Genomic DNA, 27619 nt, shown 5'->3' with positions numbered 1-27619 from the left:
CTTTGCCATCTGTACCTTCCTCTGGGTCTGACCTTTTGAGCTTTGAAGTACATGGAATTTGGAAGTAGCTCTGGCGGCCTGCCTGCCCCTCCTATGCATATTTGCTCCCAAGACAAAAGCTTCCCCTATACCCTCACCCCAGCCTCTTCCAGCCCTACCACTGGCCACTTCCATCATGGCTTAATGTAGTCCAGATGAAGCTCGTACTGCCCAAATCTTGGTCACAAACGAGGTACCTACTTGGTGATCCAGTTTAGGGAATTCTCAGCATTTAAGGATCCCAATGAGGCTAAGAGTTCCTGGTGCTGTCACTTAGACGAGGTTTACACATTGTGCCTTTGCAGTACTCTCAGCTTTATTTACTTTTTAAAGGCTTATTTATTATATATAAGTACACCGTCATTGTCTTCAGATATACCAGAAGAGGGCATCAGATCCCATTACAGATGTGGTTGCTGGGATTTGAACTCAGGACCTTTGAAAGAGCAGTCAGTGCCCTTAACTACTGAGCCATCTCTCCAGCCCTCTACTCTCAGCTTTATTGAAAATACCATTTTGTTCTATCCTGTGGCCCTGAGGCTTGCCCAGTTCAGTGTTTCCATTTCTACAGAGGGTGCCGTCACACCTCCTTATGCATGTTCATGTCTCCTCCAATCAGCTTTGCAGTAAAGCATGGAGTGTTCGTTTCTACCCTTTCAGAGCTGGGGGCTAAAGGCTGCTATTGGTCTGTAATAAGCACAGCCATGGTTCCCTCCCACCTCTCCCCACAGAGAGTTTGACAACAGCCATAGAGGCTTTGCTGTTGGAATCTCCCTCCCAAGTGAGACCTCCTCCTCTTCTTTCCCTGACGCCTTCTGCCCAAATGCAGGAGACTGAGGCAGCCCCTCCCTACCATGCTTTTCCTCCTCTGCAGTATCACTTCACACCAGCGTTCTTGATACCAGCATACATCACACCAGCATACTTTCCCTTTGACTCTGTCTCCCTGAGCAGTCATCTGGGAGATGGATCTCAACTGGCCAACAGTTTTGTTGCCCTAAACACAAAGTCTCACCAGAGCACCTATGTGACGAACTTCAGCACTTCAGCTGGGGAGTGGAACTGCTTTACATACAGTCCATGCTCACAGGGAAGAGCTTCTGGGGCCAGGACGTCTGTGACTATACCCTCACTACAATGTGATCCACGAGAGTGACAACACAAACAACATCGTAACAGGTTTCTCCTTTCGATATCGCAAAAGAATTTCACATCCTTGAGAAAACAGGAGTGTAAAATAAAAGAATGCATGCTCAAGCACTACATGAAAAATGATGAAATGAAAGATCTTTTAAGAAAAAGGTATTCCCCTGAGCACAAGTCTGGCATGCTTGTGCACAGAAGGATATACCCAGTATTAGCCTGATCCACGTGACAATAAAGCCCACTGCCCACGTGGTTAATTGAGCAGAGTAGACAATGCCAGCCACTGTCAGTTCCAGTCTTTAGCTGCTGCTGAGGTTCTTTCTAGCCTTGTGTGACCTGGCCTCATTTCCGCTGAGGTCCTTGCACCAATGTGCTACTAATGATACAGTAAGAGCAGCCTGGGATTTGTCCAATCTTCGGGCATTTAGGATTCATGCTTCCATTTAGCACTCTTAACAAATCTCTCTCTCTCTCTCTCTCTCTCTCTCTCTCTCTCTCTCTCTCTCTCTCTCTCTCTCTCTCTCTCTCTCTCTGCCAAGTGTCTGTGCATGCATGTGGGCATGCACCTGGCATTGTGGAGGTATAGAGTGGTTTGAAGATGACTTTCAGAAGTTGGTTCTCTTAGCTTGGGTGATCTACGCAGTGGACCATCTCCCTAGCCCCAGCACATGCTTAAGAACAGGCCTGTGTTCCAAACTCCCCAATACATTTTTTTCTGTACAGTCTTCAGTGAAGCTTCTGAGTCTACGAAAGGAGCTGGGAATGATCTTGCAGTAGCTCTGAATAAACTTCTGTGTGTTTTCCAAAGTCTACCTTCCTTCCTGCAGCTTTGCAATGTTGCACCGTGAGTCTTCACAATGTACACAAGAGGAAATATGCCATTGCTCACCAGGCTTCTTCCTAATCTCAGAAATTGGGCTGCCACTCTGGCGGGACTCACAGCCGGCTTTAGGAAGTATGTGGAACTTCATGACATCAGTCCACAGTAGAACCATTTTTCTAAGTGACCTAAATGTCTCTTTCTATTCAGTGGCCACTCCTTCCCTCTAATTCTACCTGCTCACACAGAATATGAGGCACACTGCCTATGTCTCTGTAATAATATAACAAGAATTCTGATATTATTAAACTTTAAAATGTTTTCACACAAAATTATCTGAAGGGTTGCACCTTACTTTTAAAAGTTTCATACAATTGCCTGTTTTTTGTTGTGATATATCAGCATTTGCTTACATGGGTAGATGATAGATAGATAGATAGATAGATAGATAGATAGATAGATAGATAGATATGATATGATAGTAGATAAAGGAAAGGATAGAAAGATTATATATATGTATATATATATAACAATAATAAAGTGGCACCACTGTTATCCTTTTTGACTTCATCCTGTGTGTGTGTATGTATGTGTGTATGTGTGTGTGTGTGTGTGTGTGTGTGTGTGTGTGTGTGCCTGATCTTTTCTTTTCTTTTCTGTTCTTTTCTTTTCTCTCTGGGTCATGAATTGTGAATGATCTCAGAGCCTCTCACCTAGGCAGAAAGAGGTCCCTGAGACAAAGAGGAAAGAGATCAAGTAACTAAGTTTTCTTAATTTCCCTGCTGCTATCAGTGGGAGTTAATTGCCAGAAGTCAATCTTAGGATATTCTCAGTGATTACTGAGACTGCTCGGCAAAGCATTCTACGAGGGCTGTGTCTGAAGTCACCGCAACTGTCTTAGGGTGTCTCTGTGGCTTGTTCAATCCAATTTTTAAGGTGGGATAATGGGACTTCTCATGCCTAGCAGAGTGTCCTGTATATGCTATGTGAGATATGAAATTTAATGAAGATTCTGAGAATGCCCACAAGGGAATCCAAATATCACGTGCCTCTGATGATATTCCCTGGTCAACTGGGAAGGTGAGGATGTGGCAGGGGGGACATTCCAATTCCATCTGATGGGGTTATATGTTTTATAACTCAGGTCATCAGTCTTGGTGAAAGAAAAGAATGAGCAGGAGACATGCTCCAAATTAAAAATAGAAATGTAAATAGCAATCTGCAACCAGAGTTTATTTTGTTGGGTTCTTAAAATCACTTGAGTTTTTACAGCCAACCTATCAAGCAGATGTCGTTGCTAGGATCTCTCCCTCTTGTTATAAAAGGGGGTCTATGATCCAGAGGTGAAATAACTTTCTCTAAGTCACACTGTTAAGGGGCAGAACTAAGGCCCAGCATGGGACAGCTTAGAGCCTGTGCCCTTTGCTCTGAGTGAGATAAAGCCATATAGAATCAACACCTGGAAAATTGAATCCTACCTGAATATCAGTGGCATGTGATTTCTGATAACTCATGAGCAGCTGAGTGACAGAGTGAGTGACTTGTATAGTATCTTCAATTGTCAGCTTAGCATAACATCCTAGAACACTCGTTTCATGGACCTGCAAGAAAGCTTAGTGGATGGAGGTGACTGCTACCAAGACTAATGACCTGAGTTCCATCCCTAGAATCTACATGGTGGGATGAGGGACACACCTACAAGATACCCTCTGACCTCCACACCTGTCTTGTGGCATGAGTACACTCAAGTGCACACACACACACACACACACACACACACACACACACACACACACACACACCATACACACAGAAAAAGACCAAATAAATAAATGTAGAATTAAAAGAAACTGTCAGTTTTTCTAGAAGCCTTCTTTTTCTATATTTGCTCAGGGTTCTACATTATCAAATCCATACTCTTTTTAAACTTTGGGAGCTTTTATTTATCAGGCAATAGCACATTGTAATGAGGAATTGAGTTCTTGAAGCTGTCACTCTTGTTTTCATGACAAGTGGTAGGTATCAACAGACTCTTGATATTAGTAACAGAGGAGGGGATGAGAGCTAAAGGTGGTTACAAATAATATTGCTGAACATAACAGGGGTATCACATCTAATTTGAGAATACTGGGACCCTAACAGTCAGAGGTGTACCCTCTGTTTCTTGGTTCCCCTTTGCTTTTAGAGCTCAACCTCATGGATCTGTCTTCAGACTGAAGGAGCAAGTCCTCTGCAGCCATTCCTGGTGAGAGGCATCTGGTATTTCTCTGATGCTCATAGACTCCACCCAAAGCTGCATATTATACCTCAGCTGTGCATCGTTGAGTAAGTATACACCTGTGTAGTGCTCCTTAAAGGTCATATCTAGAAATTTAAAGAGAAGCAGTCTACAGTTTTCTCTGAAACTAAGGGCTACCCTATGAATGGGGTGGGAATTATAGATTTTTTTATGAAAAAGAGTCATTACATCCTCCCCTGATTCCTGCAAGGAAATTATATTTCATACTTCATAGCTAAGGATGCTACATCAGGGCACTCCTCCCACAAGGCATATTCACCTTCTGACTATCTCCATTCACTTGGAAAGAATGAAGTTTTTTTTTTTTTTAATATATGCTCACTAATGTTAACTTGCAATATGTATCTTGGGATTGTGTTTCCTGTCTGGTGTTTGTGGGTCCTTCTATATAATCTGCTTCTGTGTCTTTATCTACATCACTTGATAAATTTTTACAACTGGGAACTATTCTTACAGCATGCGTTTGAAAACAAGTATGCTGCAAGCACACACACACACACACACACACACACACACACACACTTCTGTGGTGCCAGATAATATCTTAAACAGGCAAGAAGTGGAGAATCTCAAACAGGAGCAGGTCAATGAGTGCTAAAAGGTTAAGAATCAAGTGGTCAGAAGCTACAGGGCCAGCCACCTCTCTGCATGGAAAAATCCAAGTACGGTTAGGGTTCAGGAGCCATTAGAAACACTGAGAGTTATCTAGTACTGTCAGTCTAGCACCTTTCATTATCAATGAAAACCACAGACATTCCACTGCAAATACATATGTTGGCTCCCAAGTGTCCTCCAAGAAGTAAATAATGGCAAAACAAATACATCAATCATTTTACTTTTACTTTTGAAATATCAGAGAGGGTAAGGAAAAGTTTCAGAAATAAGGATCACAAGGATGTTGCCAAGAGATCCCAGGCCTCCCACATTGTCTAGCTAAAGATTGGATTGCCTGTTGTTTTGACATGACAATGGCATGCCCCCATGCCTTCTTGTCCCAGAGACAGGCCATTTAGGATAAAACTCTAAACCAGTTGCAGGGCACTAGTCTAATTATGAAGCTGGTTCCAACCTGCTTTCTTTTTCATTGATCTCTGTCTTGTACAGAATGGTCTCTGCCCACTTTAGAATCTTCCATTTATTCATGACGAAGGTGATTCGGGCCTACCTTGGTACACAGCTTTGAATCCTGGGGAACCAATGCTGTCGTCTGACTGCAGGTGGAGCCACATCTGATTGCTCATGCTCACGATGAGGTCAGGGACACTGGAGCCTGTAAGCCTGTGAGAAGGAAAGGTCAGACTTTTACAGAGGCTACAAACACATCAACTTTTCCTCAGAGGAGGGTCTTACTGCTTGAACAATCAAAACACACACACACACACACACACACACACACACACACACACACACACACACACACACACACGGTTCTCAAAACCCTATAACAGCTTGTCATTTATATAAATATTTCAATATGATCACCACTGGCATTTTTAGTAACTATTCAATCACTATAAAATATGTTTTTTTTTCATTAAAAAATAGCTAGAAGGGACTGGGGCTATTGATTGGCGAGTAAGAACAGCTATTGCTCTTACATAGGACCCATATTCAGTTCCCAGTAACCACATAGCATCTCACAACCATCTGTTGCTCCAATTCCAGAAGACCTGATGGTCTTTTCTGGCCTCCAATGCATGGCACACGTGTGGTGTGGTGTACACACCTATACACAGGAAAAACAATCATACACACAAAATGAATACGTTCTTTAAAAAAAAAAAAGACCATTCCATTTGCTGGAAATGAGATGCCCCCTCGGTTCAAGATGCATAGGGATAAATCCATCCAAACCCGAGGGAACACAGAGAGCCAGCTGTGCTATGTAACTGGAGATGAACCCTGTGGCTCACTAGCTTGTTGTATGATACCATCAAAGGCAAACATCTCCAAGGTGAGAAACCCTACACATTCATTATTCCATTTAGTCTCATCTAGACTTAATGTACCTCCCATGCAAACTCTCTTTAAAGATGTGTTAAAGGGTAATCAGGCATTATAAGGATATTGAAAAGAACAGTGTGTGTGGTTGAAATAGAGAGAGCAGAGTTTGCTGAGCATCCAGGTCAAACTTCAAAGCAGTTTCCTCTAAGTATTCAGTGTGCATTGACAAACTGGTCACATCCCCTGCGCTGTCAGCCGATGAAAAGAAACACCAAATCCATTGACTGAACTCAACATGCCGACAGAATAGCATGTAGAAACAGGAAAAGTGCAGGGAGGAAATCAATTCAACCAAAACAAATGTCCCTAATCAAATGGGAAGCCTTGCTTTCAGCAAAGTGGTTTCGGGAATGTGAACACATGACTCGCGCCATCAATCACAGCATCCGTCTATCAACCCAACATTCTCATTGCAGACGGCCTCGAAAACCTGTGCCTCCAAAGGAAGATGAACGGTGGTCATTACATGCCAAGTAGCTCTGGCCACATTCCACTCAGGTTGGAAAAGGAGCGTGTTCTGGTGAGCGATGTATGCTTGCTGCACACGTACGTCTGCAGATTTGTCTTTGTTGGAAGATTGTTCTTTTGTGTTTGCTTGTTTGATTGCCAGAGAGATTTGTTTGCTTTTCTGGGCATGCATTTTGTTGAACTGTAATCAGCCAAGTAGTGCATGGATTACAGATCCTAGCTCTAAGACTCCTTAGAAAGAGAGCCGGCCTACAGGTCCCCCTAGGGAGTCTGCCTCCTGGGTCCCTCTCTGCTTCTGGTTCTCCCTGTTGCTTTGCCAAAACATCTACAGCTGTATCTGCCCGTCTAAGCCTCCAGTAAGTGAAATAAGACTTTGTAAAATACTTTGCTTAACAGACCTGAGGGAAAGGTAGTCATGAGCTTCCTGGCTATTAATTTTTCTTTAGAATTCGCTTGTGTGTATATACAAGGAGAAGGTGATTAATGCTAGTGTTTTTAATTTTTTCCTAATAATGTATTATATTAACAAGGTTGTCAGAAATAACATGAAGAGCCCACGTGCATTTTTCCCCTCTCTTCCAATGCTCATATTTTACAGATTTATAACATACTATCTCAGCCTGGATGGGTGACCTACTTCTTATGAAAGTGCTCTCTCTCTCTCTTTCTCTCTCCCCCCCCCTGTGTGTGTGTGTGTGTGTGTGTGTGTGTGTGTGTGTGTGTGTGTGTGTGTGTATTTAGCTCCTCTATACTACCCACACGTAGACTTAGGAAGCCAGGCTGTAGTAAATGCAGTGAGATTCCCCACAGTTCATTTTCAAAGCTTCATCACACTGTCTTGCTGTGCCCCACTGACAAGCACAAATCCGTCTCTACCTCTAAATTCATTCATTATGCTATTACATAAATGAGAGACCACAGTTTGTCTGTTTTTGAATTGGCTGTTTCCACTTGGCTCAGTTCCTCAGAGATTAATCACATGATTTATATACCATCGGGCCCTCCCCACTGCGGAGGGAGACTCCATGGTGTGGATACATCACGTCCTGCTAAGATGCTTTAACTGCTTGGCAGCTGACCCGTAAAGCTGATGTAACTCTGATGTGCAGGTTTTCCCCCAAGTGTAACTCTTCGTGTGATCTGATATGAATTCCCAAGGATGCAATTTATACTTTATGATTTCTGTGTCTGTAATTGCAATTTCTGTCTCCAGGATTGCAGAGCGAGCATTCTTCTCTTTTCTTCTGACCAGCAGTGTCTGAGCACACAGATTTCTTGGTTTCACCAATGGGAATTTCATGTGGCCACTGTGTATTTTTGCTCCTCTGCAATTTATATAGTGATTTCTCAAGGACTTTGCATTTACCTGTGGCTGATCACTAATAGTGCACAAGGCTTGATTTCCTATACACCTGTTTCAGAAAAGGTCTTCAGGTCCTGTGTCCCTTTAATGTATCTGTTGATCTCTCTCTCTCTCTCTCTCTCTCTCTCTCTCTCTCTCTCTCTCAAATTTAGAAACATTCTTTGTCTCCCAAACATTTTTACTAAGCAAAGGATTTCTATTTGACTAAGTTATCCTAAATGAACAATCAAAAAATGTCCCTAGGGGAGATGATGTTTGCAGAATAAGAGGATACTTCCCATACACCTTCCTGTCCTGTTGGTCTTTGAAAAATCACACATGCCTTAAATTTCCTATTGTGTTTCATGAGGACTTCATGAATCTCATCATATATCAGCAGTTATTCTCAACCAGAGTCAAGGCTGCTCTGTTTGGTGAACCGGGGATATCTAGATATTCATTTTCCACTTGCTTAGTTTATTTTCATTTTCTTCCTACTTCCATGTGTAATCATTCCCAAGACTGTGAGTACATGGCAAAAAGATCATATCTAATTTTAAAGGCAGTGCTTTGTGTATGAGCAGAAAGAAGAAAGGAAGCACATTGCCATTGGATCCTGAAGCTTGCATGAACAACTAGAGTTCACACAGTGACCACACATGATTGATCAGAGCTGGTGCCCAAATCACTCTTCGGTTCATGGAGAGTTTGCTTTTCTGGTCTGTGTCCATAGCAATTATTTGCTGGCATCAGACCTCTTTATCTTTGAGATCATTATGTGCTCACCTGTTTTCAGTTTCTGTATTTCTCCCATGGGAAGTCTGAGATCCCATATAGATATGTGATACAAGGTGTCTCATGGCCCATGACCAGGAGTCTTTGTCACTTTTGCTTTCTGCCCAGGATTTGTTGATGTTCTCAGTGAGAGTTAAGAGTTATGTTTTGTAAGCAGACAGTGAAGAAATTGCTACCTTGTGCCCACCTTTTTATGCTTTAAAAGGAACACCTGAGCTATGAGGACACACAATATCACTCACTTTGCTCCCCATTGAATTGACTTCCCAACTTCCTAGAGACAATTGCTGTTGGGTGTTTTGTGTTTTGCCAGCCCAGACACCTGGTACTGGTCACCACTCTACTGTCTCTGAAAACTCCTACTCTCCCTACCCATTTGAAAAGGCCCCCAAACCTGTATTCTACATCCACCTTTTTTGCTTCTTCATGTGTATATGTGCATGGTATATGCATATATTATATCCAGAGTTGCATGGATTTGGGCATATATAGCCATCTGTAGAAGTACATGTGGAAGCCTAAGGTCTGGTGTTGAGAATCATTCTCCTACCTCATTCTTTGTGGCAGAGACTCTCAATCAAACCCAGAACTGACTAGCATGGCTAGTCTCACCAGTGAATTTGCTCTGGGGATCCCCTCTCTGCTTTCCAAGACTAGAATTACTGAGAGGCCATGAACCAGGGCAGCCCAGCTATCCGTGTTCTGTGTACCTGACCATCAGTGTTCTGGTTGGCACAGCAATTCTTCTAACAGCTGATGGGTCTCAGGCCAACAATAGCTCTTTCCTAGGATGAGATTTATGTCATTTTTCTCCATTTTCCTCTGGTCGTTGCCTATAGTATCAGTGCTCTTCAAGTGGTCTTGTTCATTCCTCATTCCCTGCTCTGAGTAGACTCTTCCTTCCTTAAGTGAATGAGGAGAAACACTGATGATGGTGAAAAGAGGCGGAAGCTCCTGTTTCTGAGTCTCCTGAATTCCCCTTGTCAGCAGGAGGCTTCCAGTTGAGGAGGGCAAGACCATGGAGGACTTCTAACAGAGTGGACCCTCGGCTTCCCAGATACTACCTCCCCCCCATGGCTATGACTTGATTTGAACATAGGCCACCTCTTAGCAGCCCACTTGGGTCTCTCCAGACCCTTCTCTGGTTATTCCTTCCCAGGAATTTAAGTTGTTAAAAATATAATTATCATGTAGAAAATCTTCACCTTTTGCAAAGAGACACACTTCCAAGGTAACTACCTACTTCAGGCACACCTGAGGTACAGGTTTGAACTTCTTTTGTTTGCTCACTGTGCTTTATTTTAATCCAGTCTTATTCTGTGAATTCACTCAAAATTGACTAGACAAGCATAATGGCAGTACTGGCACAGCTCACTCAATCAAATGTCAAATCCTGTTCCTGTAGCCAGTCCCATTTTAGAATTTATTTTAAGCCTCCAAATTATTTGATTGGCATGCATACGAAAAGGGTTGCAATCATACTTTGTCACAATTAATTCTTTTTAAGCTAATTGGTTGAATCTTAATTAACTTTTTAAACTTGTTGAAAATTTTCAAAAACATGTGAATTGTTAAAAGTTTAAAGTATTTAAAACTGTTTAAAACAAAAGAAAATGTTGACTTTGAGTAACTCTTTGAGATTTCTAAACTTAATTTAGTTTGATAGCATTTACACAGACACACACACACACAGACACACAGACACACAGACACACACACACACAGAGAGAGAGAGAGGAGAGAGAGAGAGGGAGAGAGAGAGAGAGAGAGAGAGGAGAGGAGAGGAGAGAGAGGGAGGAGAGAGAGAGAGAGAGAGAGAGAGAGAGAGAGAGATTTGAAACAAAACAAGAGCCTGCAGCCTCCTTGACCATTTGCACCTGCTTTGGTGTTTAAGAGAGGAGTGACTTATTTGTTTGTTTATTCATTCATTCATTCATTCATTCATTCATTCACTTTTACAATAATTTGAAACTGAAAATAAGCTAGGTGTTAGTTTTACTCGAACAGGAACCAGACCATATAATTTGGAACCATTTTTAAAAAAACAGTTACAGTTTTCACTAAACCAATGATAGCTGTTTCTGTATTTTTATCAAAGTTAAGAATAAAATCATCCTAATTACATATCACAGGAGAGATCATGTATTGGAAGACTACTGAAGCTGCCAGACTCTCAGTGCTTCACCATGACTCAATAGTTGTTCTTTGTGGCGTTAAGCAGCAACCCTCTCAACTGGTGTACTACATATGGGTCCACTTCTCTGCTGGAGAATATTTATGTCTCTCCTAATTTTTGACAGTTGTAGTGAGAATAGCCAAGAAGTTCATGAAGGAGTTTACTCTTCCAAGGTGAGTCTCTAGACAGCAATTCGTTTGCTGCCACTACAGTTGGTGCTAAGTTCAATGCCTCTTTGCTTTTTCAGAAACCTGCTCACTTGCTTCGTTTTAGGAAGGGTTGTACAAGTTTTAAACCTGACTTGTACACTCAAAAGCAACCCAGTGTGTGCTTCCATTTATGTCGCAGTCTCAAAAGAAAAGTGCCATGTTGAGGTGAGAGAGGATCATGGTCAATCCAGGCATGTGATGGGACAGGAACAGATGCGTGGACACAGAAATGTCTAGATAGAAAATAACTCCTCCTGACCTTGGCACGGATGGGGTGACAGGTCTGCACCTGTGTTAATATTCCGAATTCAGGCACACAGCATTTCCGTTATACTCTATGCTAGTTTTAAACTCCTCAAAACTGGGAGAAAATAAAAATCTGATCGTGTCACACAGCTGTCAAGACACGAAACTGATGTTGTGTAACACCTGTTCCACATCACACCTGCGATCCCCCAGTGCGTTCCTAGAGGGAAAGTGGAGCTAACCTTTAATATGTTGACTTTGATTATAAATTGGGCCATTTGAGAAGGAAGTGCTGCTCCTAAGATAAAAAGTGTCCCATATGTGAGCCACTTAGCAGTCTTTACAGTTCTTCATGAATGTCTGGATTATGAACTCTCTGAGAGGTTAGCACGCCCCTATGATTTGTGGGGACATTGGCATGCACTGGGTTTACGCAGTGTTAGGTGCAGGTTCCCTGTAATAAATGCAAGGTATGTTTTATTTCATCCACAGGCAAATTGGTCAATAAAGAGATGAAATAAAATATCAACACATTCAGGGACATTCTGATTTAAAGACCTGATGTCACGTACAAGCATAGAGTCATCTGAAGCAGAAGATTATTTAGGTGTTCAACAAATGAAGGAGAAAAACTCTAAGCTCTACATTCTGGGGACTCTCTATTTCCATTCACATATATGGGTGCAGAGTAGATTCTCAGCCTTAAAGGGAAAGGAAATAAGCTATGACTCAGTCTACCTGCTATGAACATGGGGTCCTGCCACTCAGTATTATTGGTTACATGTAACATGTACCACTACATGGTCTGGGTGTATGAGAAGGGATGAGACTAATATAGAAATCAGGCTGACTCTGAAAACAAAACAAGGAGGTGGGGTTATGTGAACATGTCATATGTAATGCTATAATGCAGAATGATGTGTGTGTGTGTGTGTGTGTGTGTGTGTGTGTGTGTGTGTGTGTTTATTTTAGAGTCTTGATGTTCCCTAGATCCATCCTTGTAATGCTGGAGTGAGCTTGCTCCTTTGATTGACATCTTCTTCCTGCACCAGTGTGACAGACAGATCACTGGGCTGGGATCTATTCAAGTCAGATGTCACGGGAAGGGATATGAGTTACATCAATCATTTGATGTATCTTCTTTCAATTCACTAACCCCCAAAACAATAATCACATAAACCATCTAAAAATACCAAATCCAAACCTATCAATCTCACGGTTCAAAGGGATGAAAAAGTTGATAAAGGCCCAACTGATGCCAATTTTTCAAGTTTCTTATTCAGTACGGGGAGTTTTTGGGATGTGACTGACCAGCCCTCTGGTCTTGATGATCTTCTCTTTTGCCCCAACCTCTGTGTGCGTGTGTGTGTGTGTGTGTGTGTGTGTGTGTGTGTGAAAACCAGTGGCCAATCACAAGTGTTATCCCTCAAGAGACAATCTCCTTGATTTTTAAGGCAGAGTCTCTCATTAACATTGATCTTGCAAATTTAACTAGATATCTAGGCAGCAAACCTTTGTGACCAACCTATTTTCAATTCCTCAGCACCAGTACAAAAATGCACATTATCATACCTGATTCTATATGAATGTTCAGGCTCAAACTTTGCTCCTCATTCTTTCAAGGCAGGCAGTTATCTGATGAGCCATGTCCCTACTCCTCAAGGCTACGTTTGCGGCAGGAAGAACAAGCAAGTTACATGTTTCCAAAGGCAGCCTGGCCAAGGGTTAATCTATCTGCAGAAAAGTGCCTGACACCTTCTCTAGCAAACTCTGGCAAAGGTGAAGTATCGGCCATGCAACACTATCAGGGAGATCCCAAAGACTGCTGGTCTCCAGCCCATGGGGTCATTTACTGCATTTGGTCCATTCCCTGAATATCACCAGTATGGCACCTTCCAAGCATGACCAGGCAGCAACCGCACAGTGAAAATTAAAATCATCAGAGCATCAGCCACAGCAAGTGGCCAAACCCAGTGCTGATGATGCATATATGAAAGAGCTGTTGAAATGAAGGACTTAACCAATCCTCTGCATATCATAACAAGACGGAAATGATCTCCACGATGCAGCCTTGAAACAAGAACATCAGCAAATCACAACCTGAATTGGCAGACATGATCCTCCAACTGCTGAAATGAGTCAAAGTTGGGAGCCAAGACGCAAGGTTTCAAAGCACAAACTTTTATGAAACTGCATCTGATGCTTACAAATTGCCTGCAAATATGGTAAGAGAATGAATCTTAGCAAGAAAATGCAAGTTTTTTTTTAATAGAATCTGGATGAAAACTGGATCTAAGAATATATAACAAATTAAAGTAAATATTGCTCGCTGGATGTAATTTAGAGGGAGGGGTCAATAGCCAAGTTAAAGGAGCTTGAGCACAAGCACATTGCACAGAGGCAGAACTGACAAAGTATGGTCTGGGGCAAAGAATAGGAAGTTGACAGAATATTACAACAAGTAATTTTTGATGTGAAATTTATCAGATTTGGTAAGAAACATAAACTATAAATCCCAAAACTGACATGAACTCAATAACGGCAAATCCACTAGAAGACGAATGTAATTTATTTCTGAAAACAAAAGAAAGGGACAACTTTGAGGACAAAAAGGACTCATGTCATGAATGACAAGAATTTCCACCTGGGACTTTGTAGGGCAGACCACTACTAAACTGCCAACCACAGGTACTATATTTCAGCCATTCTCAATAACTTAGGGAATGCTACATATAAAAAAGAAAATTCTCAAGCCAAAGTTCACCACCACAAATTAAAAGTAGGTAACTTACCTACCTCACTAACCCTTACACATGTTATGAAAATTCTTTAGAAAGAATTAGGCAGTAGAACAAGAGAACTGAGATCTTCATGTTGAAAGAACAGGAAGTGTAGTGGATATATAACATGGGCTCCTCTGCTCATCATGAGTTCTATGAGTCATGTTCAATAATTAAACCAAACATGATAAACCAGCTTGGTATCTATGATATTGGGCTGTCAATCTGGTGCCCAGAAAACAGAACCTGGGTGGTTAGTGAGATTTCAATTTCTAGAACTGAGAGACTCTGGATTTCTGTTCTTTTATGCCAATAAATTTTAGAAATTTGCTACAAAAAGCAGGAAGTAAAAATGTAGATGATCAGGACTGGAGAGATGGCTCAGCGGTTAAGAGCAGTTTGCTCTTTCAGAGGTCCTGAGTTCAATCCCCAGCAACCATGTGGTGGTGCACATCTTTCTGCAATTGGATTTGTTGGTCTCTTCTGGTGTGTTCTAACATAGCTACCCTGTACTCATATAAATAAAATGAATACACACACACACACACACACACACACACACACACACTCACATGCTATCACAGAGCATGTGTGTAATACCCGTAACAAATATCATGGTACTACAGAGAAGAAAGTTTATGAAAGTTGCAACAGAAGAAGGGAGAATTGAAAACAACAACAGCAACAGCTCCTCCCCAATAGCCTGTGCAGGGAGCAAGGACAAAATTAAGAGACAAGATTGGAAAGAAAATGAATAGAAGCTAAATTGTAACATTGCATAGTCTCATATTAATGATCAACACAACTTCAAGTGATAAGAAGCTGAATGTGGTGGTATTTTCGGAATCCAGAGATTGGTGTGAGTTTGAGGCTTCATTGAATACTCTGGAGAACTTGGCTGGCCAAGAACAGAAATCTTAGAGAATGTGTCCTGTGAGCAAGATGGAATCCAACTGGAAGTCTTTGACACAATGAGGTGAAGAAAATCTCCAAATATACAAAAGTTGATAACTCACAAACCGTACGAAGCTCAAGAAGGAAGACCAAAGTGTGGATGCTTCAGTTCTTCTTAGAAGGGAGAACAAAATACTCACAGGAGGAAATACAGGAACAAAGAGTGGCGCAGGGACTGAAGAAAAGGCCATCAAGAGACTGCCCCCACCTGGGCATCCATCCCATATGCAGCCACCAAACCCAGGCACTATTGCTGATGCCAAGAGTGCTTGCTGACAGGAGCCTGGTATAGATGTTTCCTGAGCGGCTTTGCCACAGTCTTACTGATACAGATGATGATTCTTGCAGCTAACCATCAGACTGAGCACAGGGACCCCAATGGAGGAGTTAGAGAAAGGACTGAAGGAGCTGAAGGAGTTTGCAACCCCATAGGAAGAACAACAATATCAACCAACCAAACTCCCCAGAGCTCCCAGGTACTAAACCACCAACCAATGAGTACACATGGAAGGACCCATGGCTCCAGCAACATGTGTAGTATAGGATGAATTTGTCTGGCATCAATAGGAGGAGAAGCCCTTGGTCCTGTGAAGGCTCATTTCTCTAGTGTAGGGGAATACTGGGCGTTGAGGTGGGAGTGGTGGGAGGGAGTGGGAGTATCTTCATAGAAGCAGGGGGGGGAGGGGAGAGAGGATAAGAGTTGAAATGTAAATACATAAAATATCCAATAAAACAATTTTAAAATAGCAGAATTCACAAATCAACAAAAAAGCAAACAAACAAACTAAAAAAATCCATAGAAATGATTAACTGCACGACCCAACAGGCAGAAGTGGGACAGAGTGTGACCAGCATCAGGAATGAAGAGGTGGGGATGTCCACACATTCCTAACTATTGCCGTAATGCAGAGAGATTTGGGCACATAAATCAAACAGATTTATGAATATCCTACGTCCGACGGGATCTCCTGAAACCCAGCTAGGAGGCAGTGGCAGTCTGAACAGCCTTCAAGCCATTAGAGAATCAGCTTCTGAGCCAGAATGTTCCCTCACTCAAGCCCCCAAGCTCAGGTGGCTTCACTAAACAACTGCACATTTTATGCCAGAACCCTGACATTGGTTTGTTAACTCTTCCTGCAAGGAGCAGGGTGCATGCAGGCATTGCGACTCATTTAGTAAAGATGCCAAGGTAAATTTGACACAGCCCCGGTGACGACAGAGGAAGGGAGTGAGGATAAACTTCTACCCAACACATATAAATCTAAGTCCAGACATCTTCAATCAAATATGGGGGAAATGACCGTGACAACATTGCAAGGGAAGAATTAGGCTAGGGACCAGAACTTCCTGCCTTGACATGAACAAAACACTACATGTAATCTGCTAACTAAATTTGTAAGGAAGGGAACATACCTTGTCAGCAGTTAACAACAAAACACAACACGTGAGGGAATTTTCTGCTCAGGGACTGGGAAACTGTACACAGGTAAAACACCAGTTGGTTTCAAGTTGTAGTAGCTGTCAGGGGTCGATGGTCAGGTAGGAGTGGAGAAAGCGAGAAAGGAGACTATGAATTCAGAAGGAGCACTGAGATTGGATCTATGGCACCCACGTAAAAGCGGCCGAGAATGATAATACACAACTGTAAGACTAGCAGAGTTGGAGGGAGACACAAGTGGAGTGGATTGTTGGAGCTCACTGGACAGGTAAGCTCTGAGCTTGGTGAGGGACCCTGTTTCAAAAACTAAAGTGGAGAGCAATAAATTAAGATATACAACATCAACCTGGTCTCCATGTGTATGTACACACACACACCACACACACACACACACACACACACACACACACACACACACAAACTAGGCAATAATGTGTAAGCATAGCATAGGTTTTATTGGGCTGAAGTTGCCCAACATCCTCTACACTCTTGACTAATGCAGTCAAAACATACTTAGACATGAGTAACATCTGAAATCAAACCACGTGATCATTTTATGTATGTACAAGATTTCTTGACATCTCCTGACTTTAAGTCTAAAACCATCTAATAAATATACGCACAAGGAAATCTTTCCTACAAGACACAATTGGTAGCTGTCTTATTGCTATTAAGGGTTGATATTTATAGACATAGTCACATACAATCACAACAGTAAGGGAATCACTGCCAAGTCACATCCTAACATTTTATACGTGAGAATTCATTTTTCCCCTTTAGAGACAAGACGCAGAGAAAGAAAAGCTAATGGTGGAGTCCATTCTGGAGTCCAGGGTAGACCTCATGTACTATATCAGAGTGTCCTGGTGGAACTCAGGCTCTCCGGGTGCTACTGCCTTGGAAATCACATGCTGAGGTTTCGATCATGTGGGCTACACTCACACACTGCCTATGTGCTAAATGACTTGGGTTTCTAGATGATAATTTATTACTATGGAAGGTAAAATTTTTTTATAGGCAACATTTAAATTGACATTTTTCTGTCCTTTTTCCTAACAGAACTTGGCCATGTCCCCTATCATGAAGGGAGACTCTTCGTGATCACATCAAAGATACCTGATTGGCAGACATGGACTTTGTGAATCTTTTTTTCTTTCCTCCCTTCTCAATCCTCCTTTGTTTTAGGGATGCTGGGGATTTACCTTGACCTGTGTCTCCTGGTCTTGAACCATACCCCTGGTCCCTGGTTTTCTTTAATATAAAGAGAATGAATCCTTTCAGGTCAGGCCAGTAGGGAGATGCCAATCACAGGCACACCGAGGCAGGAGTTGCATCTGGAGGCAGGCTAAAGAGAGGGTGAAGCTGGGGTTGGGATTTAGCTCAGTGGTAGGGCGCTTGCCTGGGAAGCGAAAGGCCCTGGGTTCGGTCCCCAGCTCCAAAAAAAAGAACCAAAAAAAAAAAAAAAAGAGAGAGGTGAAACTTCCCGAGGATCATCTCATTTCCTTATATATCTTAATCCATATATCTAGCTGTATAGAGGATGCTACTTGCACACAGTTTCTTTCATCCCCATAGAGGGGTAGACATTTAAAAATCCATATCCTGTCTTGCAGTCCCGAGGACATCCAAGTAACACAATCCCATGTTACTGCCAGCGAGAGCGAGGCCAGGTAAAGCAATATCTTCCCTCGCCAGTTTGCAATTTAATTTTGAGGAAATTGTCAATATATATTCTCAGAAAGAGCTCAACAGAGATCTGTTAAGTTAGTTATTTCATTTTCTTTTGAGTTTGCTATGCTATACAAATACCCTGAGAAAATCCAGCCTTCTTTGGGGGAAGACTGGGGTGACAGATGAAGTCCTGAACCCTTAAGGATTTTGTTTTGTGTTACAAAGTTTGAGAAAATAAAATCCATGAGCAGAAATCAGAAATCTAAAAGCCACATTTTGAATTTGCTGTCTCCTTATTACATTGTTTTCTTTCCTAAATATCTTCCATGTTCTGAGTAGAACCCCCAGATTTCCAAGAAAAGGAAAAGTGAGATGCTGGCACCAATTCACTCAGTATCACTGTATGAGGAGCTGGGGCTTGTGTGGTTAGAAATCCACATCAGGAAGTTGCATGAATCTATAGACTGCCCGTTATTTACTGGGGCTCCGTGCATCTGTCAATTGCCCAAATAGATTATGAGGCCCATACTAAGGATAATGCATAAGACATACTACTCAAATCGGGTTGCTGGTAGGTTATCTGGATTGACCTGTTTGTTACAGAAACCAGCAAGAGTCTTCAGCATCTCCCTTCCCTGAAACTTGGGGCTAGACACTAAGGAAGTGTCTCCAAGGCTCTCCTTCCTCTGCTTTAGCTGATTAAATGTGCTTTGCTCCTTTTTACATTATGTTTCCCAGAGGGCACTTCAGTTTGATTCAGTTGGCCATTCAGAGTTTCACTTACAGATCCGAGCTATTATGAAGAGGTCCTAATAACACTTATGTCATCGTAACACACAGTTTGCCATTGCTCTCTTACCAACAAAAAGCCTTTAAAAATGAGAGTATGAGCTTAGATCCATAATAGCTACCCATGGGATGGTCTATTCCCTTAAATATTTTAACTTTTGCATTTATTTAAAAATCATTCTCATGTATTTTAGTGGCTTCCTTTTGAAAAGTCAGATGTTATGGTGACAGTAAAGCCATTTCATGTGTAAGCTACATTTATTAGCTAAGTTTGTTTTATATATATATATATATATATATATATATATATATATATATATGTCATGCAGGGAGATACAGAGGTAAAATGACTTCCCTTCAGGCCACAGAGGCAGGGAGTATCATCAAGTTCAGAAACTCCATCTTGGATTATGATCCCATGTCTATACACCATATGAAATGTTTGCAGATAATGTCACACACCACAAGATTGCCACTGTTCCTGAGGCCAGTTGGAAGCATGCCAACAATACAGATGCCTAATGTTACCCTAGAGAACTTTGTGCTTTTAAAGACAAAAAAAAAAAAAGGCAAATTTTTGTCCAGCAGTTTGGTGACTCTTACAGATAGGCAAAAAATCCGTATAATCACAGCTCACATATAATCAGTACATAATCATAATTCATACATAGTTGATATATAATCATATCTCCTGTTCATTATGTGAACCCAGCCTCAGTTCTTTCGCACTCCCTAACATTTAGCCTTTCTTTCTCTCTTTATGTTCTGCTATTCCCACCTGAACATTTGTTTGCATGTATACACATTACTGGCTAGATCCAATATATTATGGGGAATATGTGGGACTTTATTAACTTGAAAGTGTATGACCTTGCTTGATTTTGTACACTATAAGATCTTCAGTTTCCCTGCAAATCTCATTAAAGCTGAATAATATCCCATTATATAAACACACATTTTTATTATCATTTATCTGCTGGTGGACAAGTAAGTTGAATCCAATTCTCTGCTCTTGTCAATAAATTGTTTTTCTGGTTCTAACTCTCATAAATGTTTCATTTCAGGTGGTGGATAAGTATATCAAGTGTGTTTGATAGCGAAAGTATAAAACCCAACGTGGAGTGTCACAGCTTCTGTTCTGAATGGCTGCTCTAGCTGTATAAACATTTATGAAATTGTGTTGTCTTTGGGTCTGATTCACCCAGATTTTAAAAAACTTATAGCACCATACACACAGACTGAGAAAAGAGAAGTCCTTTAGCATCATGCCATGAGTGAAAGATGTTTCCCTGCCAATGGTTTCCAGAGCTCCTGCCTGAAGCCATCTGAGAAGATAATGGAAGTTGCTTTCCTCTCAGTTCATGATCTACAAAGACGGAACCCCCAAATAACACATTTTATTTTGAGAAAAACATATCTGATGAAAACTGACAAGAACCCAGAGCTGGAAGCACGCGACCTGTCCATTGCTGCAGGTTAGCAAGATTGCAGCTGCAGGAACACAAGGGGACCTATGGTAGAGTTCCTGCATCCTACCCTGAGCCGGCTGGAACTCAGTCCCACTTATTCTGCAATCTCTCCTTCTTTTACTGGGTAGTTTTATAGAGTATGTCAGTTTCCAGTACACAAGTGGCATTATCCCAGAAAATAACTCTATCTGGAAAGCACCTGTTCTCACTGGGCAGGGAAGAGAGGGGTCACAGGGTGACCTGAGTTGGGCATGGCACACTTGCTGATTTCCATCCTTTGCTCTATGGTTTTAATTTTGTGTTTGTCATAAACACACTCTTAAAACATTATAGTGAAAACATTCCATACTTGTCCATAAACTGTGATCTTCAGTTAGTCCTCATGCAAACTCAGAGTGATTACCCCTAGTGTATTCAGGGAGGGTACTCATTATCACAACCAAACCTGCCCACATAACTGCACATTGAGAAGAACACTGAAATGGCATACTCACACATACAAGACGGATCTGGTGTCCCCCACCTTCCCGGCATCCCCAACTGTCAGAGTGTCGTACCCTCGTTCCAACTCAAACTCTTCAAAAGCAAGCTTGATGACCTAAATCCAAAAGGGGAGACATAGTTACTAGGCAAAATCCAGACATCCCATGGCAAAGCACATTTATTTATACTTTAGGAACTAGCTTTTGCTCCATGATGCTGATGGATACCAAACAATTTCTAAGCTGCCTCTAGTCACTAGACAAATAGTCAAGGTTTGGTTGGCTTGAATTTCAGAATTTTGGGTAGTTAAAGTGTTTTGTTTGCTCCAACTTACTGCGAGCTCTAAGATGAAATTCATCTGAGCTCACTTCAAGTTGGATGTCTATCAAATATATAGAATGACAACCCAGATGCTTAGATTAAGCAGGGATAAGCCAATACAAGCAGGAGAAAGACCATTTTAGTTAAGGAGGCATGATTTAAGGGTGCCCTATAATGAACCTATTAAAAATGTGTTTGTGGTGATCTTATGTTATTATTCCCAATAACATATGAGATTTCTTCTGAGACCAAGAAACAAATGATCCAATGCTACAGCTAGCTGTGCAAAATCTTGAAGTTTCGTCTTCTTTCCCCCTTTTCTGTTTCTGTGAATGGTGCTTAAGAATTGACTCTCACTAGGCAAGTTTTCAAGTAGACCTCTTGTAGATAATTGGATGGATGAATGAATGAATAAGTGGATGGGTAGGTAGAAGTAGATATGGATGAACAGAGCAATGGGTAGGAAGGTGGATAACAAAAAGAAAACAAAAGGATATATTTCCTTGTTCTAAAACCATCATTTAACGAAGAAGCTCAACCTTTGAGTTAATTTAAGCTTTTGTATGTATATAATAAAAAAACTGGCACACATATATAACAATACAATAATTAAAACACCATATATAGAATATCTATACATGTATGTATAAGTACATAATATCGTACTTGATGTGATGATCAGTATTATGCTAAACATTAGACAGGTTTCTATTTTACCCACCAACAGACTATAAGCATGTGAACTCCTGTCTTTGTAGACCACATGATGTGCTCAGTGACTTAAAGTAGGCACTTTAAGACTAGAGATTTAAGTGAGTTAAATCTCCTGATACAAACAAACCAGCAGAAAACATTCCCTTTATTGATTAATATTATGATCAAGGGGAAACAGGATCAAAGCAGTCGGGAAGTTAGGTCAGATCTTGGATGTCCAGGTATACAAAACTGATGTCAATATAATGTCATACATGATACGTAGATAAAGAGAAATATAGATAGGCAGATGCAACACACAGATAATGTATAATAGATGATCAATGAGTAACTTATTAATGATGACAAGTGACAGAAAATATGATATAATAATTAGATAACTGGATGGATGGAGAGATGAATGGATGGATGAATTGGTGGATTGATGGATCAATGGACAGATGGATGATAGATCAGTGAATGGAAATTGTTAAGATGATGCATATAAGATTGGATGGATGGATAAATAGATAAGTAGATAAAAGAATGAATGAGTGGATGGCTGGATGAAAATATAAGTAGATGGATAGAAGCATGCATGTATGTATGTTACATAAGTAGGTTAATAGAGGAATGGGCTAATGACAGATAAATGGAGAATAAGTATATTGATATGTAGATGTCTACATAATAGATAAGTGGATAGATGGATAGAGGAACAGATAGATTGATGATAGATAAGTTGATTGATAGAATGATGGGTGGATGACAGATGGTGGATGATCAATAGATTGGTGGTTAGATGACCAGATTATAGATAAATGGATCGGTAGAGAAATTGACGAATGGATGATAAAAACTAAACATATAGATGAACGGGAGGATAGTGAATAGTAGATAGGTGAGTGGGTAGATGGTAGATGGTAGGTATGTGATTAAAGTATGGATCGATAGCCAGATGATGGATGATAGATAATTAAACAGACAGATGACAATATAGAAAGATGGATGGATGAGTGAAGAAGTAACACAGCAGTGTAAGCTGAAGAAGGGAAGCAGACACAAAGGGGGAAAGAGGAATTGCTTTGTTAGGAGCACATTTTACTGATGTCTAATTATAAGTGAGTGAGTGTGTGTGTGTGTGTGTGTGTGTGTGTGTGTGTGTGTCTTATAAGAAGAAATCAAATGCCTGCCTGTTAGACTTGTAATTTTTTTTAAGTAAGCAATGCTGGGAGTAAGGCCAATGTTCCTAAGACACAATGTGTCATACACAGGTTAAATGCTCTTTAAATGGCTGCTTTTTCCTAACAGTACTTATTGGTAAGGGATGCACTGTATATATTATTATAAACTTATTACAATTAATGACATAGCTATTATAATTTATTTAAAAATTGACTAATGAAAGTCCTGGTGTTAGTATGAACATATTATTTGTGCTGGAACAGGTGTGAAGTTGACAGATGTCTGTGAATTTTTCATATTAAAATGAGGACTTAGGGGGCTTCTTGGTTCTATCTTCCTCTCTCTTGACAATGGGTGAATAGGGCCACAGAGTAATGAAATAAAGAAGCCAGAGGGTCACATCCTAGCCTTGTGTTTCCCATCACTTCCCTATGTTTCCTGTAGTGACTTGTTTAGAGCTTGTTACTAATCCCTTCTAAGGCTTGTTAAAGCCACCGTAAGTCAATGGGCACATCCAACAGTGTACTCCCCAGAGAGGGGGATGAGGAACATGAGATCCAAGCAACTGCAGAAGATGAAGAACTCTCCCAGATCTAGCTGCATGGAGAAGCTGAGACCCTGCAGTTCCTCTACTCCCTGGAGAGGGCACACAAGCTTCTGGATACCTGGATTAGCATCATATTTTTCTTATATTGTCTGATTAATTCTTTAAATTTCCTACAGATGTTCCAAGAAATTCCTTATAAAAGGTAGAATTTCGAATTGGAGAAGGTACCTTATTGTCAGCAGTGCCCAGTGCTGGGGCCCCTGGGCTAATTCTTCAGTCTGTGTCTTCATGCTCACTAGTCTTTGGATTCTGTAGTTAGTTAACAATTTATTAATTTTAGCATATATATATGTAAATATTATCCTACCATCTCCTTGTGAAACACAGATATGTTTCCTCTTCCTTTTTAGTCCATAAAGAACGTGAACTTCCACAGTTAGAAAGAGGAGATTGTATGCATGAGTTCCAGAGTAAACGCACATTTTAATGTGTTTATTTAGTTTAGAAATATGCCTATTTGTAGATTGCTGTCATTATGCAGATGAGGGCTGGCACAAGTTAGATCAAAGCCATGATTGGACAGTAAGAGAATAAGACGGGGACAAAGTTTTTGTAGGGAGGGAGAGAAGGAGAAGGAGGGAGAATCAATATGGAGACGGAGAAGGATGACCCTAGCTGGGATGGCCCAGTGTGGAGTGGTGACGCATGGGAACCAGTCATGTTCTTTTTCAATTATACCGCAACACCTATTTCCATAAACAAAGGATGCCTTATTCAATAATGCAATATAGTGATCGTTTTGCAAATTTATGGAGATGTGTACAACTGTGGCTCCTGAGTACAATGTGTGTGACACCTTTCTTGTCTTTTACGGAATTGTTCCTTGTAAACCAGAAGACCGATGAAGAGCTAGCAAACATAGCACCCGCAAATCAGAACTTCAAGCTTGTTACGTTTTGAGAGCTGAAGTCATCTTAGTAAGCTGTGTGCGGAACTAGAAAAAAACACCCATGAATATAGTGATGATATGGACAAGTTATTGGCCAACAGTCATAGAGTAGAAATAAGGATAGTAGTTCCTCAAAATTCCTAACACTCCTCAAAATGCTGCCGAGGCTCAGTGACAGACAGCCTGGTTTGAACAGCAGGGCAGGTGTGGAGCTCACACATGTGAATCTCTCTCCCTAGTCAGTATCCGTCATTAGATTTTGGCAATGGTAGAAAATGTGGGGATACATTAACAAGCACACGAGCTTTACAAATGCTCATCGCCTGGCTGTTTCAGTACAGTTTTGAGCTCCACTGCCTCACTAGGTAGAAAGAGAATGATAGAGAGACAGAAACAGAAACCAAAGCAAGCAAAAAACTAATAAGAAAGAATACCAAAGCAGGGCAAAACCAAACAAAAGGGTCACGAAAGTGCCACTGAGTTTCATCAAAATATATTGTCAAAAACTTAAAATAAATCTTTATTTAAAATAAAAAAAATCACAATTGACAAATAGGTGACCCACTCTCTCCCACCCATCAGGGCATATGGAAACCTTGCATGGTGAGCAGCAATTACTGGCTTTGGATTTCTGATCAGATCCTTGAGGAAATATCAGTCATGTAGCATTTACCAAAAAGAAAAAAATCAAAGTTCCTTATTAATCTCAAAATTTGTTTTACTTTATCTCACTGTATTTACCGAGTAATTCAAATTGAGAGAGAAGCTCTCCAAATTGAGTTCAGACACCATTAAAGTGGTCAGAGGATGTTGTCTGGGAGATTTGGGAATGGGGGGGGCACCTGAGGGAAGATGGGGGTAAGAAGAGGAAGAAGAGGGATGAGGGTGAGGAAGGTAATGACTAAGGGGAGAGGAAGGGGAGTTAGAAGGGAAGCGTACATCTCTGCAGAGAGGGTTCATTGACAACTACTGACTTTCAGGAAAACAAACCTGTGCTTGTCGTAGGATGGTACACGTCCTTCCTCAGGCTTGTTGTGACCTTCTTAAAGGATAAAGAATATTTATCTTTTCCCAGGCCATAAGTAATAAGGGGGAATACATAAGAGACCTTAGCTGGGAAAGATAACTTGGGGAAGTTTACCTCTGCTTTTTAAATGAGTCTGATAAAGAATCCCTAGCAGAATTCAGCCTTTTAAACATGACAAGGGAAAGCATCATGTGCACAGCTGCTGTTCTGTTTTAATTTTACGTTTCATTTTCATATCATATTTAAAGTATATTTCTTTTCATTTAAAAATATTTGGTTGTTTTTATTTTGTGTATATGAATGTTTTACCTGTGGGTGAGTGAGTGTGTGTGTGTGTGTGTGTGTGTGTGTGTGTGTGTGTGTGCGCGCGCGCACGCGCATGTGTATACAACATATGCAACGGGTGCCTAGGGAGATCAGAAGAAGGCATTGGATCCCTGGCTCTAGAGTTAAAGATACTTGTGAGCCTCTTTGTGGGTGCTGAGAGCTAAACCCATGCCCTGTAGAAGATCACCATGTGCTTACAACTACTGAGCCCTCTCTCTAAGCAGTATGTTTCCCTAAGTACCATGCTTGTGTTAGAAATCACTCTGCTGGGGAAAGCTAAGCAGAGAAAAAGTAATAATTTTTAAACACTTTAAACATTCTCATGAAAAAAATTAGTGAAAATCCCTACACATTATTTTATTGTGGAAAAACAATCCATAAATGCCTAAGTAAGAATTATAGGTTTGCTCTCCACCCCAGAATGTGGTTGAGGGCTTCGAACACACAGAAAGGGTCTCTGGGAACCCAAGGCTTTCTGCCATCTGACTCATTCAATTCCAACTTGTTTATTGGAAGGAAACTGCCCCAAATGTGAATTTTCTCATGAGAATCCACCAATCGACAGGAAGCATTACCACTGTTGTTGATGTCAAAGCCTTACCCATTTGCAAAAGTTTTGATTTCTTACAAAATGGTAACTATCAACAGTTCTTGATGCATTCGCTTGAGCTCATAATGGTCAGTCATAAAGCGGCTGTATGATAAGTGAATGATTGATGAATGGTAAAGTGTTATCTTTCTAAGTGTGTCTGGCACTGGGTCTGGAGGAATGCGCCATCTGATGCTCCTATATAAGCTCAGGCACGGCCATATTGTTCCCAGGCTGCAAAATGGGGTAGTGTCTTTGGAAGACAGCTTGCAACTTCCTCACAGAACCAAATGTCCTTCCTCCGTATCCTCTGCTGCTGTGAGAAGAGGATTCTAGCATCACCCCAAGTATAGCTATGCCCTAATAGCCTTTGCTATAAAAAGCAAAGCAAAACAAACCAAAAGAGGAACAACTGAGAGAGAGAAGCCAGGCTTGGATGCTTCCTTACATAGGAGAGTACGGCTCCTCTCATGCTCTCTGTTCTCTGTGATATGAGAAAGGCTGGTTCCTAGTGGGGCAGAGACAGATGAGTGTGAGGGAGAGCTGGTGTCCAGGACACCATCTTGCTTGGCCCTCTTATAGGAAGTCATTCCATAGCAGTCAGGTTCTGTTCTGTTCCTTTCCACACTAGCATCTTTATTTCTATGTTTTGTCTGCCTCCCATGTGGGCAAGAGCAATCCCTACCAAAAATACATCTCTTCAACAAAAACTGTAAAAGAGCTAGTAATCCTGTCAGGGACACAGGCCAACTGTAGAGATTATCTGGCTCAGCAGGGTAAGTGCGATTTAAGGATGGCACTGGCAGAAGTTTAAGATCACTGCCACGTGGGAAGTGGCCACAGCAGAGAGACC

The 27619-nt window shown here is 41.2% G+C and overlaps 1 protein-coding gene across 1 annotated transcript in view; it reads right to left on the bottom strand.

The window, feature by feature from the left end:
- Positions 1–27619, bottom strand: part of Csmd1 (CUB and Sushi multiple domains 1) — a 1514424-nt gene that overhangs the window by 336226 nt on the left and 1150579 nt on the right. Inside the window, exons 11-12 of the mRNA XM_032918494.1 lie at positions 21140–21243; positions 5470–5582 (exon numbers count right to left, since the gene is read on the bottom strand). Of these exons, the coding sequence (XP_032774385.1) occupies positions 5470–5582; positions 21140–21243 (217 nt within the window). The remainder of the gene's footprint in view (positions 1–5469; positions 5583–21139; positions 21244–27619) is intronic.

Source organism: Rattus rattus, chromosome 13 (genome assembly GCF_011064425.1).
Source record: "Rattus rattus isolate New Zealand chromosome 13, Rrattus_CSIRO_v1, whole genome shotgun sequence".
NCBI classification, from domain to species: Eukaryota; Metazoa; Chordata; class Mammalia; order Rodentia; family Muridae; genus Rattus; species Rattus rattus.
This window is presented reverse-complemented; position numbering and strand designations above follow the sequence as displayed.